The 19,095-nt window shown below is 39.7% G+C and overlaps 1 protein-coding gene across 4 annotated transcripts in view; it reads right to left on the bottom strand.

Moving 5' to 3' along the window:
* Nucleotides 1-19,095, bottom strand: part of LOC143284634 (filamin-A-like) — a 200,330-nt gene that overhangs the window by 76,417 nt on the left and 104,818 nt on the right. For 3 of the 4 annotated variants that reach the window (XM_076591504.1, XM_076591505.1, XM_076591506.1), the window contains 8 exons: nt 17,608-17,814; nt 11,349-11,486; nt 10,619-10,882; nt 9,414-9,604; nt 8,575-8,832; nt 7,675-7,795; nt 6,842-7,066; nt 3,052-5,676 (listed from right to left, as the gene is read on the bottom strand). In XM_076591504.1, the coding sequence (XP_076447619.1) occupies nt 3,052-5,676; nt 6,842-7,066; nt 7,675-7,795; nt 8,575-8,832; nt 9,414-9,604; nt 10,619-10,882; nt 11,349-11,486; nt 17,608-17,814 (4,029 nt within the window). The remainder of the gene's footprint in view (nt 1-3,051; nt 5,677-6,841; nt 7,067-7,674; nt 7,796-8,574; nt 8,833-9,413; nt 9,605-10,618; nt 10,883-11,348; nt 11,487-17,607; nt 17,815-19,095) is intronic. The other variant, XM_076591507.1, reaches the window with a different exon arrangement.

The raw sequence follows: 19,095 nt of genomic DNA, 5'->3' as shown, positions 1-19,095 counted from the left end.
AAGCTTACTTCTTTTTTTCTTTTTCTTTTTTTTTCTTTTTTAACTTCTTTTTCACATGGATTTAATTTGTTTTGCAGATTAAAAAAAACTTTCAGAGTTTTGGCGATTAACAAAGACGGCCGACCAAGAAGCATGCTCCAGGATTGAACAGCGGTCAGTTATCAAGTTTCTGGTTGCTGAAGGGTGCAAACCAGTTGAAATTCATAGGAGAATGTCAACTGTGTATGGTGCCACATGTTTCAGCCGAAAAAATGTCTACAAGTGGGCTAAATTGTTTAAAGAAGGACGGAGCAGTGTTGAGGATGAAGACAGGCCTAGAAGGCCTACAGAAGTGAGGTCTCCTGAGGTGATCGAATCAGTCAATGACCTCATTCAGTCTGACAGAAGGGTGACAGTGGATGACATTGCAAGGACTTTGAGCTTATCTGTTGTGACAGCACACAAAATTGTCCATGATGACCTTGGCTACTCGAAGGTCAGCTGCCGGTGGGTGCCAAAGATGCTTACTCCAGAGCACAAACAGAGGAGGGTCGAGTTGTCCCAGCAGTGTCTCTGCCGCTATGAGAAGGATGGTGATGAGTTTCTGAAGAAGGTGGTCACATGTGACGAGACATGGGTTTGGCACTATGAGCCTGAGTCCAAACGGCAGTCCATGGAGTGGAAGCACGTAGGCTCTCCAGTGAAGAAGAAGTTCAAGTCCCAGCAGTCCACGAGGAAGGTAATGCTCACTGTTTTTTGGGATATGCAAGGCCCAATCACCATTTCATTCCTTGAGAAAGGAAGCACTGTGAACAGTGCCAACTACTGTGAACTGCTGAGGCAGGTCAAGAAAGACATAAAGAACAAACGCAGGGGTCATCAGTCAGAAGGAGTCATCTTGCATCATGACAACGCAAGGCCTCACACAGCAGCCCGAACAGTGCAGACCATCAACGAGCTGGGCTGGGAACTGCTCCCTCATCCCCCTTACAGCCCAGACCTTGCCCCTTCAGACTTTCACCTGTTTGGTCCCTTGAAAGCGTTCACGAGAGGCACGAAGTTTGAAAGTGACGATGAAGTCAAAAGTGTTGTGAGCGACTGGCTGAGACATCAGTCCAAAGATTTTTACGCTGAGGGAATATGGAAGCTTATGCACAGATGGGAAAAGTGTGAGACAGTGCTGGGAGACTACGTTGAAAAATTTTTAAAAAAGTAAGCTTCTATCTGTATTAGAAGTCCTTATACCGAAAAATTCACCTTATTTATTGAATGACCCTCGTGTATATATATATCAATTCAAATGTTAAAATAAATGAAAATATAACAAACAAAACTAAAACCAGTACAAAGCCAAGATAAAATGTAAAATGCCAAATAAAACAAAACAGAATAAACTAAGAGTCAGAGACATATTCAATAACATTAAACTTATTTCAAAATGATTTCAGAAAAACAATTTCAAGGCAAGCACTGAAACAAACATTAAAAAAAAAACACTGTTCATTCCAAATGCTGCAATCAACAGAATGCAAAATCTGCAAAATCAGTCAATGATGCACATTGCATTCATCAAACAACAACCACCAAAAAAAGCAATAATGCAAACTGCAACAAAAGTAACAACAACAAAAAACCAACAACAAAGGAATCAAATGTGACACAAGCCTTACAAAACATAAACACATACACTGTACAGACATACAAATTTACCAGGAGATATTCTCTTTTACTCCTGTCATATGTACAAATATAAATACAGATACCTCATGGTATCACATTAATTCATGCTGGTTTATCCACACATTGCTGATGTCAACCTGATGCAATTTTTTTCAATCTCATCCTGATTCATTTCAGGATGATCAATCATTCAATTAAATTTCACTACTTATGTAACAGTTTTTGCTTTTTAAATAAGTTTACCTGTGATAAGATTACACAGATCATGTTCCCTGATGAAACCACCAAATTAGTACCTTATTTGATCAAAGCAACCTTTGCTGTCTCCATATCATTTCATGCATAGCTGTTGAGCAGATGTGCTTTATCTCTTTCACCTTCTGAAACGTTTAAAATAACATATCCATCCAATATATTTGCTAACAAAAAAACAAAAACAAAAAACCAAAACAAAAAACCAAAAAAAAAATGCTGATGTCTGTATGCCTGTCTGTGATAGCAGAACATGGCAACTTTGCAAACAAAAGCACAGTAAAAGGGAGACGACTCCTCTGTGTGGCTAAGATTTCTCCAGATGGTGATGTTTCATATCAAATACAAAATATCTATGAACACCAGGATGAATCCAAATTACACCAATTTGTGGGACACAGCGCAAACTGCTTGTCATCCAAATTGCTGTTGAATGGGTAATGGTGAAGTGTTAAATGTTGAAGGAAGCAAAGCTACAACAGGCCTGGAGGGACGAGGAAAGTGAGGGTGGGGAGCCATCTTCTTACTAAATCAACCACAAAATTTGACCAACAGACCAAACTTTCTGGATACAGAATTCACCAGTTTGACACAGCCATTTTTTCAAAACAAAATTGACAACTTTGTACAATCAGAAGCAAACAGAATTTTTTTCTATTTTTACAAATCATCCAAAAATAATAAATGCTGCATTCATGAAAGGTGCATTAATATATCTCAAAATCATTTATAGCAAAAAATGAAAACTAGCAAGCAAATGAAAAAAAAATTATGAAGAAAATTTAACATCCATGTAGACATTTTGCAAGCTTCGGAAAACATGCCAAATAATGTGAAAAAGTGAAAGAATAAAACATTCAAACAGATAAATATTTTTTGACTGAAAACAAAAAAACGTCAAAAAGTGATGTGCAGAGAAATGCATGTCAAAAAAAAAAAAAAAAAAAAAAAAAGTCATTCCATCCTGAAAAAAGAGCAACCACAAATAAGTGTTAATCCATGCAAAGTCTAGATCCTCCCCGAACAGGGTAGACCAATGATTAGCAATTAAGACAACTCCATGATGATCATTCCCTGTGGACAAGGCAAACTGTCCCACCCCAAACCATTTGTGTGCCACATGCAGATGCAAATCATTACCATCTGGTGACAGCCCGTAGCCAGACGCCATTATGCTGCTGATATCCGGTCCCAACTCTGAGGGTCTGATGGTAGCTGTGAAGGGGGACCCAGGGATGGGTTGCTCTGAGTGAGTCACCTTCACCTTGTACTCTCCTGGCACTGGTGGGATGTAGCTCACGTTCACTGTGCCATCCTTGTTGTCCAGGCACTCGATCTTGGCTTCCCTAGGGCCTTCCACGCCGATGCCCAGATCTCCCGGCCTCTTCTCTGACCGTGCATCAACAGTAAACTCACAAGGCTTCAGAGCCTCTCCCTCTGTCAGTCCTGGTCCATATGCTTCCACTCGTGGCCAGGCAGAAGGAACAACCTTAGCAATGAAGGGTGAATCTGGAATTGGTTTTCCACCATGTGTCACACTGATTTTGTAGTCTCCAGCCACAGGTGGGGTGTAAGTGATCTCATGTATTCCATCTCCTTTATCCTGGATGTTCACCACAGGCTCTTCTGGGCCTTCAACATAGACAGCTAAATCCCCAGGCTGTGCCTCTTCACTTGTGTCCACAGTGAAGAGGGCAGGAACAGCAGCTTCACTTTCTGTCAGTCCTGGCCCGTAAGCCTTGACCTTGGGAGCCTTTTCAGGTATGATCTTCACTTCGAAGGGGGAATCAGGAATGGGTTTATCAGCATAAGTGATGTCCACCTTGTAGTCTCCAGCTACTTCTGGTGTGTAGGTCACCTCACATATTCCATCCCCCATGTCCTTCACCTTGGCCTTGACCTTCTTTGGTGACTTTGTTGTCATTGGTCCCTCCACTGTCACCTTCAGATCTCCTGGTCTTGTTTCTTCACTCTTGTCCATGGTAAAGCTGACAGGAATGTTGGTTTCACTTTCTGTTAGTCCTGGCCCATAAGCCTTGACCTTAGGAGCCTTTTCAGGTATGATCTTCACTTCAAAGGGGGAATCAGGAATGGGTTTATCAGCATGAGTGATGTTCACCTTGTAATCCCCTGCTACTTCTGGTGTGTAGGTCACCTCACAAATTCCATCTCCCAAGTCCTTCACCTTGGCTTTGACCTTCTTCGGTGACTTGGCAGTCATTGGTCCCTCCACGCTAACCTTCAGTTCTCCTGGTCTTGTTTCTTCACTCCTGTCTACAGTAAAGCTGACAGGAATGTTGGGTTCACTTTCTGTCAGTCCTGGCCCATAAGCCTTGACCTTGGGAGCCTTTTCAGGTATGATCTTCACTTCGAAGGGGGAATCAGGAATGGGTTTATCAGCATAAGTGATGTCCACCTTGTAGTCTCCAGCTACTTCTGGTGTGTAGGTCACCTCACAGATACCATCTCCCAAGTCCTTCACCTTGGCCTTGACCTTCTTCGGTGACTTGGCAGTCATTGGTCCCTCCACGGTCACCTTTAGTTCTCCTGGTCTTGTTTCTTCACTCTTGTCCACAGTAAAGCTGACAGGAATGTTGGCTTCACTTTCTATCAGTCCTGGCCCATGAGCCTTGACCTTGGGAGCCTTTTCAGGTTTGATCTTTACTTCGAAGGGGGAATCAGGAATGGGTTTATCAGCATGAGTGATGTCTACCTTATACTCCCCAGCTAGTTCTGGTGTGTAGGTCACCTCACAGATCCCATCTCCCAAGTCCTTCACCTTGGCTTTGACCTTCTTCGGTGACTTGGCAGTAACTGGTCCCTCCACGCTAACCTTCAGTTCTCCAGGTCTTGTTTCTTCACTCCTGTCTACAGTAAAGCTAACAGGAATGTTGGCTTCACTTTCTGTTAGTCCTGGCCCATAAGCCTTGACCTTAGGAGCCTTTTCAGGTATGATCTTCACTTCAAAGGGGGAATCAGGAATGGGTTTATCAGCATGAGAGATGTTCACCTTGTAGTCTCCAGCTACTTCTGGTGTGTAGGTCACCTCACAGATCCCATCTCCCAAGTCCTTCACCTTGGCCTTGACCTTCTTCGGTGACTTGGCTGTCATTGGTCCCTCCACGCTAACCTTCAGTTCTCCAGGTCTTGTTTCTTCACTCCTGTCCACAGTAAAGCTGACAGGAATGTTGGCTTCACTTTCTGTCAGTCCTGGCCCATAAGCCTTGATCTTGGGAGACGCTTGAGGAAGGATGCAGGTAGCAAAGGGAGAATCCGGAATGGGTTTGTCAGAGTAATTAACATTCACTTTGTAGTCTCCAGGCACCTCAGGGGTATAGGTGACTGTGGAGGTACCGTCTTTATTGTCTTTGACATGTACCTTGGGTTCTTTGGGTCCCTCAACCCACACAGCCAGCTTTCCTGGATGGCTCTCTTCATGAGTGTCCACAGTGAACTGACAGGGCTCCAGAACTTCTCCTTGAGTCAGCCCTGGTCCGTAGGCCTTTACTTTGGGCAGGCTGGTATCGGGCACCGCATCAACCAAGTAAGGAGAATCCTTTAGAGGTGCACCGCCACAGGTCATCTCCAGCTTGTGAGGACCCAGTTCCTTCAACATGAAGGGTGCCACCTTCCTACCCATGACGTCACTGACAGGCAGGTCGGTGACCTTTCCACTGGGGGACGTCAATGCCATTGCGACAGGGGCTTGAGCCAGATCGGATGGGAGGTGGACGGAGGCGGTATGCTCCACGCCAACAGGCATGTCTTAGGAAGCAGAGAAGGGTAGTGTAGAAAACAGCATTGGGGAGTCAACAGAACAGACACTGATACAAGCATGCAAAGCTAAGTCAAAGAAATACTGCAAAATGAACATTTTACTTGAGGAATCTGAAAATCACAGATACTGAAACAGGAAAGCTGAAACAATGAGATGACACTTCACCTACAAACATGACTGACATACTTTCCAATGAAAAATTGTGTAAACACTCAAATTCTTCATTGTTTAAAGCTGTTCTTTGAGTGCACAAGAATAAAAAAAAAAATCTAAAAACGGTAAATAAGACAAAGCATCTAGTCTAAAAGAATATCAATGACAATTGTAAGAGAAGTTCTCACTAATCAATAAGTGCACTAGGTCCAGAAGAAAATGCTATCCATGTCATGCGGTCAGAATTTTTTTTTCAACATTAACATGGGAATACAACTGAAATGTATATCAAACATGCCACCGTATCATTAGTGTTCTGCAGAATCAATACACTAAGTATTAAGAGAAAAAATAGAAGGAACAACAAAGCAAAAAGTGACTATTTCAAAAAAAGTTTTGACAACTATCATATCCGTGAAAGCCATCCAACTGGTTCATTTAAGGTAAATGATGTAGATACCCCCCTGAACTATGTAAATGTAATACATGATGTTTTATGCATAGGCTGCTCTTCCACTGTGAAGAATCTGAATCGCATAAAACTGCATTCCACCAAAAAATTAGAATGCTCTCTGTCACATACTTATATAATTAAAAGCATCTGTAATTTCAGGACTCTTTCTCAGCATCAGTTCTACATCAATTACTATTCTCATCATCATCCAAAAATGCAATTTTATTCCTGCATATGCCAGCGTCCTTCAATGTTGAATAGTTTGGTTTCATCACTGATAAAGATTTCTGAGAAACTTATGCATACTCTGGAAATTTCTTTGATGTTTTGGCAAGTTTTATACAAGACCTGACATTTAAAAAAACATTGCAAACATCATGACAAAACATGTTTCACAACGTTTAACCTGCATAGCATTTCCTTTGGACACAACTACTTATAGAGTACACTGGAGAAGAGCAAAATATGGAAAGAAATACAAAGAAACAATAAAAAGAAAAGTCATCAAGAAAAGCGTTCCAATAAAAAGGCATAACACCACTCACTGGAGTCCAGTCCATCCACTCGAATGCTGCTCACGTCAATGTTGGGCTCAACTTTGACCTTCATAGGACTCTGGGGAACTTCCTGGTCAGCAAAGTACACCATGACGATGTAAGTGCCGGGGTGTTTGGGCTCATACTCCACAGTGAATGTCCCATCCCCATTGTTGATGGTGTCAATCGGCACGTCCATACCTCGCGGGTCCGTCAGGCCAATAGCCACATCACCTGTTGTGGTCATACAACAGCATTGCCTATTAATACATCAACTGTCTACAAACATGTGATGGAAAAGAAAAATGTGTTCAATGACCTGTTAAATATGTGCAATACCACTTGTTCTACCATATTAAATTGAACACTCTCTTATCTTAATTGTTATCTTTGGAATTCTTTTTAAAATAATGAAACTGAAAAATCTTCTCCCACCTTAACCTCTATGATTTCCTTTTCATCCTCTCCATTTGAGAGATTATCATACTTAAAATGTTGATTGCCAGAAATCAAATTAAAAAAAACCAATAACTTACATTAAAACACACACATAAGCACAAGCAATATCACCTCAAGAGATCATTTTAAAGCAAAACTGAACTCTAAGAGTACTGACAAGAAAAATACAGCATTTTATGGGACACTCAAGTTTCACATCTTTCAAAACTATTAGGCACATTATATGTTTAAAACAGTTGCAAACCACTATGGATATTTCCCACAATAAACACTTTGTTCTTCCTAGCAGATACTTCCCTTATGATACAATAAGTTTTCTTTTGATATAAATACAAAGAGCATTTCACAGTGGCCAATCCAATGCTTGTTCCATCCATGTATACCTGCTCCAGCTTGCTTGCAGTCCACCGTGAAGTTTGTGGGAGACATGGTCTTTATTCCATCCTTCACACCTGGCCCATGCACCTTGACCTTTGTAGGGTCACTGGGTTCAACAGCATTCACCTGCATCACATATCTGGAGTTAAGAGGGTTGATTCTGGCAGTGGGGGCAATAAGGGGGGAAAAGGAAGCAATAAGTATTCAGTGGCAAGAAGAGAGGGAGGGAGGGGGGCAGTGGGGGAAGAAAAGAGAGAGACATCATGAAACAGACTTTAGAATTCTCTTTTCTAAATCATCAATGAAAAAAAATCCTAAATGAATATGACTGGACAGCAGGGATGGGAAGGGAAAGTGGGAGGGAGAAGGTGGGTATTAAAGACATATTTTATTGCATCATGGGTCACTGACCCCAACTGGGGCCATGCCTGTTCTTGGTCATACATTTTGACTGCAATGGTAAGCATTTGCCCCAAAACAGGCTACACATCATTGTGAACTATTTTTCATTCTCTCTCTCTCTCTTACACACACACACACACACACACACACACACACACACACACACACACATGATCTACCATGCCCAGGCACACATGTAAGTGTGCACACATACATCCATAAAAATATGCACACTAGTGTACTAACTCACTACACACTCACTACACACACACACACTAAAGATGTATGAATAGCCGTGCTCAGGCACACATGCAAATTTGCACGATTCACATCCACAAAATGTGCACACACGTGCATACACAACACACAAATACATTTACCACACACACACACACACTCATTACACACACACAAACACACACACACGATTCACATCCACAAAATGTGCACACACATGCATACACAACACACACACACACACACACACACACAGTGCAACTAACCCTGAAGGGACTGTTGGGCACAGCCACACCACCAAAGTTGACAGAAATGACGTGTCTGACAGGCCGGGTGGGCATGTAGCGGCAAGAATAGGTTCCGTCCTTGTTGTCCTTGACCTGAACCTCTATTGGCTTGTAGTCAGCATCCATGGCGGTGATGGACAGCGGTGCTTTGCCCGCTGCTGTCGTGTCCACCGTGAACTCCGCCCACTTGTTGGGGGCAGCACCGTTCTTCTCCAGACCTGGTCCCTTGGCGATCACCTGTACAGGATGTGTGGGGTTGAAGAGTGTGAGTTAAGAGAGTGAGTGTATGTGTGTTCATGAGGGGTGAGTGAGTGAAAGAGTGAGAGAGATAGAGTGAGTGTGTGTGTGTGCATGTGTGTGCATGAGGTGTGAGTGAGTTAAAGAGTAAGTGTAAGTTGTGGGGCGTAGGTGAAGATGCATGTGTGCATGATGTATATGCACATATCCAATGAATGTGGCTATGTCTGTGTGCGTCCACAGCATGTCATGCAGTCCAATAAACAATATGTGAATATCCACTAAGACATGAGTCAGATCTTTTTTATCACCGCCAGCAGAAACATGCCAAGTAGCATACTTTAAACTTAAGATGCATCAACTCCATACACAAACTGCACATTCAACACATTCCAGTTTGTGGACTACAACTACTTCTACTACCACCAATAATAACAAGAAGAAGAAGAAGAATGAAAAAATGTACTTTTATATCGTGTACACTCACATCATGAAGCAAAAGTTCGAACTATACACTGTCGTACACTCATTTACAAAAGAAAAAAAATGTCCATATCATATACATCTTCACAACACCTCACCTTCTCAGCAAGGAAGTCAGCGGCAGGCTGGATCTGAGCCATGTAGGGGGACTTGGGGATGTCCTGGTCACTGCACAGAATGTGGACAGCGTACTCCCCAGGCTTGGTGGGCAGGTAGCTCACATTGGCAGAACCGTCCCCATTGTCAACACAGTTTATCACTGCCTGAGATGGGCCTTCGATGGAAAAGCCTGTTAAACACAAGGTAGATGATTTGTTTATCACTCACATAAGGAACGGTATTTGTGAAGAGAAAACTGTAAACTGCACAACAATTAAAGGGAAAAAACACAAACATCTCACAGAATACAGAAATGGCAGGATTTAATGGGTGTTCAGAAAGTGAGCCTGTGCTCATTTAATTAGCCAAAATGCTTTTTTTTTTCAAACTGCTATTTTTTCTCTCAAATGACCAATTACATTTAATCAGATATCACATCTAAATGCACCACCTCAAGTCTATGTACCATACAAACACTGACAACAAACAAACACTGAACCAACAAAACAGCACACTTGCAAAATAAAACATTAGTTAAAGACATAATGCAAATAGTAAGCAAAGAGACAGTACATAAAATAATAATACCTACTGCTATGAAGTAATAATCAACATGTGATTCTAACTTGCTATTGTATCACAGAAATGTGTATCAACTTCTACCTTCTGCAAGACAGTGAGACTAAGAAACAGCAGAGATATTCTCAGAGGTGGAAAGTATGTCACTGAATTGCTCTTGTATTTGAAACATATATCCGACAACCTTTTTTCTCAAAAGTAGGACGACAAAGAAAAAAGACATTTTCAATGTAGGAACGCCTGTCATAAAGACAAAACAGCTGAGGAAACATGAAGTTACCCAGAGCCCCTGTCTCTTCATTGATCTCCAAGGTGGAAAGAAGGCAAAGAAAGACTCTTTGAACATGTGTCATAACCTGATTAAGACAAAACTACAGAGCATGGAACGTGTGAACTAACCCAGAGCCCCCCGTTTCCCCACTGGTCTCCATGGTGGAAAAAAGGCAAAGAAAGAGACACTTTCAATGTAGGAACACATGTCATAAAAGACAAAAATATAGAGCAGGGAACACATGAACTAACCCAGAGCCCGTTTCCCTGTTGGTCTCCATGGAAAGAGACACTTTCAACGAAGGAACATGTGTCATAAAGACAAAACTACAGAGCAGAGAATGCATGAACTAACCAAGAGCCCCCGTTTCTCCGTTGGTCTCCACGGTGAAGACAGCCAGCTGGTCCACGACGCCTCCCTCCAGGCCAGGTCCATAGGCCACGATCTTGCTGTGCCACTCAGGGCCCACATCGATCTTGAAGGGGCTCTTGGAGATGTGCTGCTCCCCAAAGGTCACGTTGATGATGTAGTTGCCAGGCTTGCTCGGCTGGTACACACACTCCCACACATCCGGCTGGTCGGGTACTTTCTTCATCTGGCATTTCTCCTCCACCCCACCTGGAACAACGAAATTCAGTTGAGCGTGTTACAGTGCTCACAGCTAGGTATCTTTATCCAGTTAATGTTTTGTTAAGCTCCATGACAAGTCTGGTTTTAGTCCAAAATGGATGCTAACAAAGTTATCTCAATTCTTATATCATCATGATTTTATATGGATAATATATATATATATATATTCTATTTGATCTGCCCCAACTGTCTTATGTTAACTCTTCATATCACAAACCTGCAAATGCTTTTAATACTGTCAGCTTATCTTTGGTACTGTACTGGTCAGCAAGAAATCAGGGCTTGGTTGGTGAAAAAAAAAATGGAAGTAGGGTTCATTGATCAACATTCAGACAGACAGACTGCACACTCACACAAATACCATCCCCCTTTTGACAATTCAATCTTCACTGGTTAATATAAAATGGAACAAAAAATAAAATAAAATAAAAAGATACAGAGAGAGAAATCTCACCAGGTCCAATGATCTGAACAGCCACTTCACCATCTCCAGCACCTTTGGTGTGGACGTAGAAATCGGCCCTGTCCTTGACCCTCACCCCTCGGGGCTGAACACCCCGGCCAGTAGCATAGCATGCTTTGGCATTGGAAGCTGCAAGAATCCACCAGGGAATTAATACAACAATGAACTATTACCATCTAAACAAATACCAGAAAACTCTGGTGTCTGGACGATGAACAAACTATTGACGATCTAAACCAATACCAAATAACTGTGGTAACTGGACAATGAACAGAGTCCAATAACAAACCTTAGAGAGCCTATTTCAACACCAGAAATTAGGTAAGAAAATGTGGTAAAATCTGGGTCAACTAGATGTTTCATACTGGCATCAGAATAAATGTTGACAAATTTGTTTTTTCTTAAAACAAGACGACGGCACCAAAAAATTGCCACCTAATCCATCAATTTTTTTTTTTTTTTTTTTTAATAAATGAATAAATAGTCTTTAAAGGGCAGAGAGCAAATCTGAGCACTGAAACACATCAAGAAATAAAGCAAAGAAACAGACGTTGTATCTTCCTCCTCTCCAGAACACATTTGATTCGTTAATCAAATTTAATGACAAAATAAACTTTCGTATTCTGTTTCAACTCTACCTCCCAATGCTCCCCTGTATCAAATATTACTTGATGTGAGAATGGCTATAATATTCAGCATGAACAGATCCCCAATACATAAAACAAATTAATGAAAAGGATTTATGATAAAGTTATAGGAGAAGATAATGTTTTTATTCTGCTGTGAACATTAAAATCATTCAGAGAGCTTTTAAATAGCTAAGGTCACCATCTGTGTCTTTGTTACATATGTGCTCACAAGTACATGAACACATGCCACCAATGTACATTTATACAAAATAACCACACACACACACACACACACACACACACTCATATACTCCCCCCCCCACCCACCCCTACACACAAGCATGCATGCACACACATAATGTACTTGCTCTCCCGGTCTCTCTCTCTCACACACACACACACACACACACACACACACACACACACAATCTCGGTCTCCTCTCTTGCAAGTTCAGCAGCAGAATACACGAAAAGAAAAAGTTCAGATTCATATCATACCCACTCTCTTTCATTCATCTCCCCTGTCAGCTGTGAAGTGTTTGTCTTTATGAGCAACACTATTACTGCATGAACAACAGTCCATTATCACGAGGCAACAGTACACTTGGTAAGCGTTATCAAAAAGGTTTACAAACGGCATACACACAAGAAGCACGATACAGAACCAGATGACCATGAATAAACCATTTCTCATCATCATAAATCCCAATGCAAACCTCCCAGATTAATTCCACACAGATTAGAACTTGACATGAGGGATGCTGGTAAACAGACAGCGCAATGGGAGTCGTCTGTTGGAGAAGACCAAAAAAAAAAGTGAAAAACAAGTGATGAAATGTTATCTGGTTTAGTTTTTCCCCCTCCACGATGCACACTCGATTCTTTTAAACAGGCAAAAAAAAAAAAAAAAAAAAAAAAAAGAGGATGAACCACCATGCTTCGAACACTTGTGTGCACACATCTGTTTGCACACGGACCTGTGAACGCATATTTGCACAACTACACACACAAGAATATCATCTATTATCACAAGAATGAAAAAACATTAAATGAATGTACAACAGCTAAACAAGCACATTCACACATACACACAAACCCTGCACAACTGCACACACTGACATCCACACACACAAACACAACTGAACAAAGTCTCAGACTTGAGTTTCTCTCCCCCTCCTCCCTAACATGAAAAGATTGCTACTATCACTCTTTTCCTAACAGTAGCAGTCCTGTACAAGATAGTAATTGAAAGGACAACAAATTTACTCCACACCAAAGACAGTAGGATGCCTGTTTTCACAGTAAGAGAATGACAACTAATGAGGTGAAGAGCGGTGAATGAACGGACAGTGAAAACATGCTCATCTAATGACAATAATTAAACTGACAAACACAAAAGGATGATGTTCCTATTGGAAAAGAAACAAGTGAAATTTGTGTCAACATGCAGTGCAATGTTAAAGAACTATTAACATTGCTGAAATCTATGAAATGCATCTCTTCATCAGCACAATTATCAGTTTACCACATTTTCTTTTTTATGTAAAAAAAAGAAAGAAATAAGACGGAAGAAATGAAGCTGAAGTGAAAATTAAAAAGCTGATAAATTCAAGAGAAACACAAAAGAAAAGAATAAGGACAGATAACCAAAAAACAATTACAATTGCAACAGTGATAACAGAGACCATAGTAAGGAAGGTTGACAGAAAATCATGAATAAATTAAAGACACAGAAAAGAAAAGTACCAACAAAAACAGGACCAGAAATAATGATAGCAAACAATGATTACCATTTTTATCACAAAATGAAAAACAGAAAAGGGAGAAAAAGAAAGAAGATGTGCTTCAGTAATACAGAGATAAAATCATAAATCTTTCAGAAGACTGAAAGAAAACTAAAGGGAGTTGTTAACACTTTATCCATGAGTGTGTCGCAATACCACAAATGATCTGTCTTGCACATATATGGTGGTGTTAAAATAAATTATTCATATTATTTTGTTCAGCTGGACTGACATAAAAACTCACAATCATCAATCAATGACTCTTCATCTGCAATTACAAAGCACAGGCACCACACATAATCTCAATAGCCTTATATTTCTGTAGGCCTCTCTCTCTCTCTCTCTCTCTCTCTCACACACACAAGCAGGCTTTAAATTTCGGTCAATAAGTTCTGCCTAATTGTTATTTGTTCTGTTATTCTGTTCTGTTGTATCACAAAATGTATGTCTTGTAATCTTTTTCAAATACGTTTATGCACCACCCCTTCATGAGGGGCCAGACCTTTTTTGAATAAACCATCCAAATCCAAAAACACTCAAGCACACACACAGACACACAGATACACATTCAGTTTTTAAATTTTCCCCAATGTAAAAATTTGAGATAGACAACAATGAACCAGTATCATTTACTTCTCCCCAAACTTCATCCTGACAATCTCCTTCCCAATATTCAGAGACTGATTAAAAAAATGAAATCATATAATAATTATAAAAAAAAAAAGTTTCACAATGAGGTATACAGACAGATGTTGAGGACAGACAGGCAAATAATGACAAAACTACAGACTAAATCCAAAGACAGGCACGTGAACCCGTATGAAAAACTGCCTGGAACCTTTGAACTTTTGCTTATCCTTTACTCCCCCAAAAAATTACAAAAAAGAAAACAACAAATATTTATAGCACAGTGTCTTTTTGTACAGTTTTTCTACAACTCCAAATGAAATTCTTTTTAAGTAATAAAAAATCTATTTTTGACGTGATAAAAATGTAACAAAGTATTCTAAAAAGACAGAAAAAGAGGATAAAAATTTTTAAGTATCACTAAAACCAACTAATTCATGCTGTTCATAATTGGTAACAGTAACATTCAAACTTGACATTCAAGATCTCAGCTTCACACCATGATTGCATTACAAACAACTGATATGCAGATTAAGACTATCACTACAGATTTTGGCTGGAAATAACAGTGTTCCATTTTTAGCAAAAGTTAGCAAATGATTTCCACACAGACATTTTCTTTCTTCTTTTTTTTCTTTCTTTTTTTTTTTTACAACACTGATGCATGTAGTTGCTTGGGCACAACATTTAGCATTTAGCCAAAGACAGCCATGAAAAATAGAAACAAAAGTGTTCATACTAATCTCCTGTGGAATCTGTTGCAATAATTTTCACAAGCTACCTCAGAATCAAAAGGAGTTTAAAGTGTAAAGATTTTGCAAAACTGAAAGGAAACAGCTTGTCTTCAGAAAAAAATTACTGAAATTCAACACAGACAGGCAGGATACAATCATAATAACTTCAACGAGTGCTCAGTTTCTCTCAAAGTACCCCCCCAGGAAAGATGTAAAATGCTTGAAACAAAAGAAAATGATGGCCATTTCATCCCTGGGGAACTTAACTGGCTTACGACCTGGTTGGCAATGGCAGAAAAAGTCTCCAATATATAACAGCAGCCACAACTCTTAGGACTGGGGAAACCCGTCATATTATTGCAACACTCTCCATAAGACCAGTTAATTTCCTTATAATCTAGCAATCAGAAAACACAATCCTTTCTGTCTTGTTCCAAAGTTTTTTAGGGTTTCTTTTTCTGTTGTTTTTTGCTGCCCCATTATCTGCTCCATTTCAGTGGCATTAGTCCCACACTGCTCATTCCCAGTACCCCCACACAGCCACACCCAGGCCAGCTGTTCCCAAATTTACAAACTGGGCTTCACATTCAGTCTGTAGGGATCTTTACAAAATGAAGTTACACCCAAGACAATGTTAATGATAAAGCATTCAACCAGGTACCAACTCCACAACTTGCACTGGACAAGGAAGTTTCATTAAAACATGAAGCAGAACCATTTCTTCATAAAGAAATTATATCAAGAATGCTACATATTTACGACAGTGATGATTGTAAAGTGATGTAAATATTTCTTGTACTATGCTGACAAAAAATATGTATATATGTGGCAACAAATCCAGGTCGCCAAATATTTTCAATGAGGAGGGAATTTCCAACAACAATTTTGACTTATTTGTTATTCACAAAACCAAGAATTCCAACAATAACAAACCTTTTAACAGTGAGTTTATCCAATAAATTAACACATAGAACTTCAAAGATCACCGGAACTGAACTCAATACATATGAGGTTAACTTCACAAAGTGAGTCTCTATGCAGGCAGAGATAATGTACAAAGCAAGCAATATGCAACAACTAGTTCCACACAACTACAACACTTAATAGCAAGCCATCTACTTACTTATTTCTGTGGAATAAATCCAACAAACAAACATAAATCATGTATTAGGTATGAATGAAGATGACATGTAATCTTCAGATACTGCATAAAAGGAGAAATATAAGTACACCCTCTACAAACACTACCAACGTGAGACATTCAATTGTTATCAATGGTTAAATACTATCAAATATCATATGATTAAACACAACTGCAGATACATTATTTTACATACTACTAAATTTCAACAAAAATAGATGTTGCAAAACTAAAGACTGATATTGAATACGATTGCAATTTTCGCCTAAATACAAAATCTATCATCTGCAATGCTGCATGAGAAATCAGTGTGTGACAGTACACAGAAAAAATGTCAAGAGGTAAGTGTTGAAATGTATGCAAATGAGAGACGAAGGGTGTGTGCATGAGTACATTTATCTTGTGTGTGTGTGTGTCCATGCTTGAGTACCAGGTAATTTTCCTCACTGAACTTTTAAAACAGTAACAAATGTATGACATATATGTTTCATGAACCAAGATAAATTTTCTGCTCATCAGGGCTGTCTACAATATTTCAAACTAAGTTAATATACATCAGTTATTTAGTTGAGTTCATTCATATACCTCTGTGATGTAAGGTAAAATCAAAAGCTTATTTCAAACAATCATAAGCTTATTTCACTACCAGGAAGTGAAATGTGGAGCAAATGTAAATAACTTATTGTCAGAAACATATTTCTACATCCCTAATGTGAAATATTACAAGAGTTTGTGCACTTCATGCTCTGCGTGTTTGGAGACCTTTACTTAACTGTGATTCAAGAGTATGCAAAGCTTTATTTAACATTAAAATACACCAAAATCAAAACAAAGCGTAAAGAGCATATCAAAGACATTCTTTTTAAAAATCATTCCACATACACACACACCAAGAGTAATGAAAAACACTACTTCACTGTCCAAATACAATGCAGTGTTCCTTTAATAAAATCAATCAAAACAAAAAACAATGATACTAAAAATGAGTTACCTTTTTAAAAAGAATTTTAAAAAATGAAATAAAAAGCCACACAAAACCTCAACTGGCCACACCAAAGCTTTTTTCTTAATATAAATAATTCAAACAGTTAAAAGAGTAAACAAACAAAAAACCACAAAGACCCTCAACTGGCCGCACCAATTCTTCAGGCTACAAGCAAACTAATACCCTACAGTCAAAATCCAGGCTTTAAAACTATAACCCTTTTCCACCCAAACCAGAACTTCAGCACTGAAATCCTCAAATCTCCACAAACTAGCACCAAACTCAGCCAATCCCCACAAAGCTAGCACCCATACACAGCCAATCACTACAAAGCAGCACAAGACACTCACCAGGAGCAACCTGCACGCCAAAGGGGCTGTGAGGGATCTGGGACCCGGCGAAGAAAACGTTGACAGAGTGCAGTCCCTGGTCGATGGTAGCGTACTCCACTAGGTAGGTGTCCTCCTTGCCCGGGGCGGGCTGCACGCTGGCGCGCACTGTGTCCTTGCGTCCATGGGGGTCAAGGATGACCACGTCCACCTTCCCGTTCCCTGCACCTGTTCACATGCAATGACCTCACCTCTTTTAAAATCTGGTACTCAAAACTCACCTCCTCTTCTCTCAGCAAATAAGTTTCATGGTAGCATGCCCATCCAAACAGTATATATATATATATATTTCTGTATATGTGGTATATGCTTGACCATTTGAGTATACATGTGTATGTGTACACATGTACATATTTGTGAGAATGTATGTGTGTGTGGTGGGGGAGTACATTTTGGTATTCATGTGTGACACTGATGTAATGTGTTATGCATCACAGAATGTGTCTTGCAAAGAATCTAAAGCAATTTTACGGACAGAGTGCTAGATAAGCATCCATTACTATTATCATTATGGTTATGATTTGGGACCAAACCTGGACTTTTTATAGTGAGCATGGACATTGTCCTTGTTAAAGTTATGTTAAGGATTTGAGACCAAAACCTTGAATTTACCAAGCACAAACAGTGTCCTTGTAATGCTTATTGTCAATCTACCAATCAATCCAATAACATGAACCATCACATTGTTGACTTTCTATGCTTATCTCTGAATTTGTTGTCAATGTCAGATATCAAACTAAGTCATTCTGTCTCCCATCCAAATGACCTTTTCAGTATCTTCTGTCCCTTTTCTATTTCTCATATAGCAAATAATGAGTCAAATAAATACATAACACCTCACAAGTGAGTTTGTTTTAGCTAAATGTCACTTGTGTTAAATCAGTTGTTTTTTCCCTTCCTTTCCCCCCAAAATGATTGTAGAAAACTGTAACAATAAACTGTTTACATCACTTTCCCATAGAGAAAGAACCAAACTTACTTTCATTTCATTTTCAAAAAGATCTTAATTGACCATCCACACACATCTAAAGACTGGGCATGCACACTTTCAAGTGGAAAAGAAGAAAAATTATTCTGGGCCAAACTGTTTTTTTGTAGGTATACCCTGTTCATAAAATATTACTGTTATTATGTATGATGGCTTTCTGTATGTTAGCTTTCTGAATGAGTTTACGAATATACTATCATTCAGGATATCATACTGCTTCAAGTCTTTTCATCAGACATGCACACTACGATATCCTTGTGCAAAGTACACTCGAATATAAAAAAAAAATCTAAGACCAAAGACACACACGCAAAACCAGTCTTACTTTATTTACAAAGGTAAGACAACTACAACCAACTGAAGAGAGAGAGAGAGAGAGAGAGAGAGAGAGAGGAGGGAGGGAGGAAGGAGGGAGGAAGGGAGAGAAGCAAGGACGGAGAGAAAGAAAAGAGACAGGCATA

This window comes from Babylonia areolata, chromosome 8 (assembly GCF_041734735.1).
Source record: "Babylonia areolata isolate BAREFJ2019XMU chromosome 8, ASM4173473v1, whole genome shotgun sequence".
In the NCBI taxonomy this organism is placed as follows: domain Eukaryota; kingdom Metazoa; phylum Mollusca; class Gastropoda; order Neogastropoda; family Buccinidae; genus Babylonia; species Babylonia areolata.
This window is presented reverse-complemented; position numbering and strand designations above follow the sequence as displayed.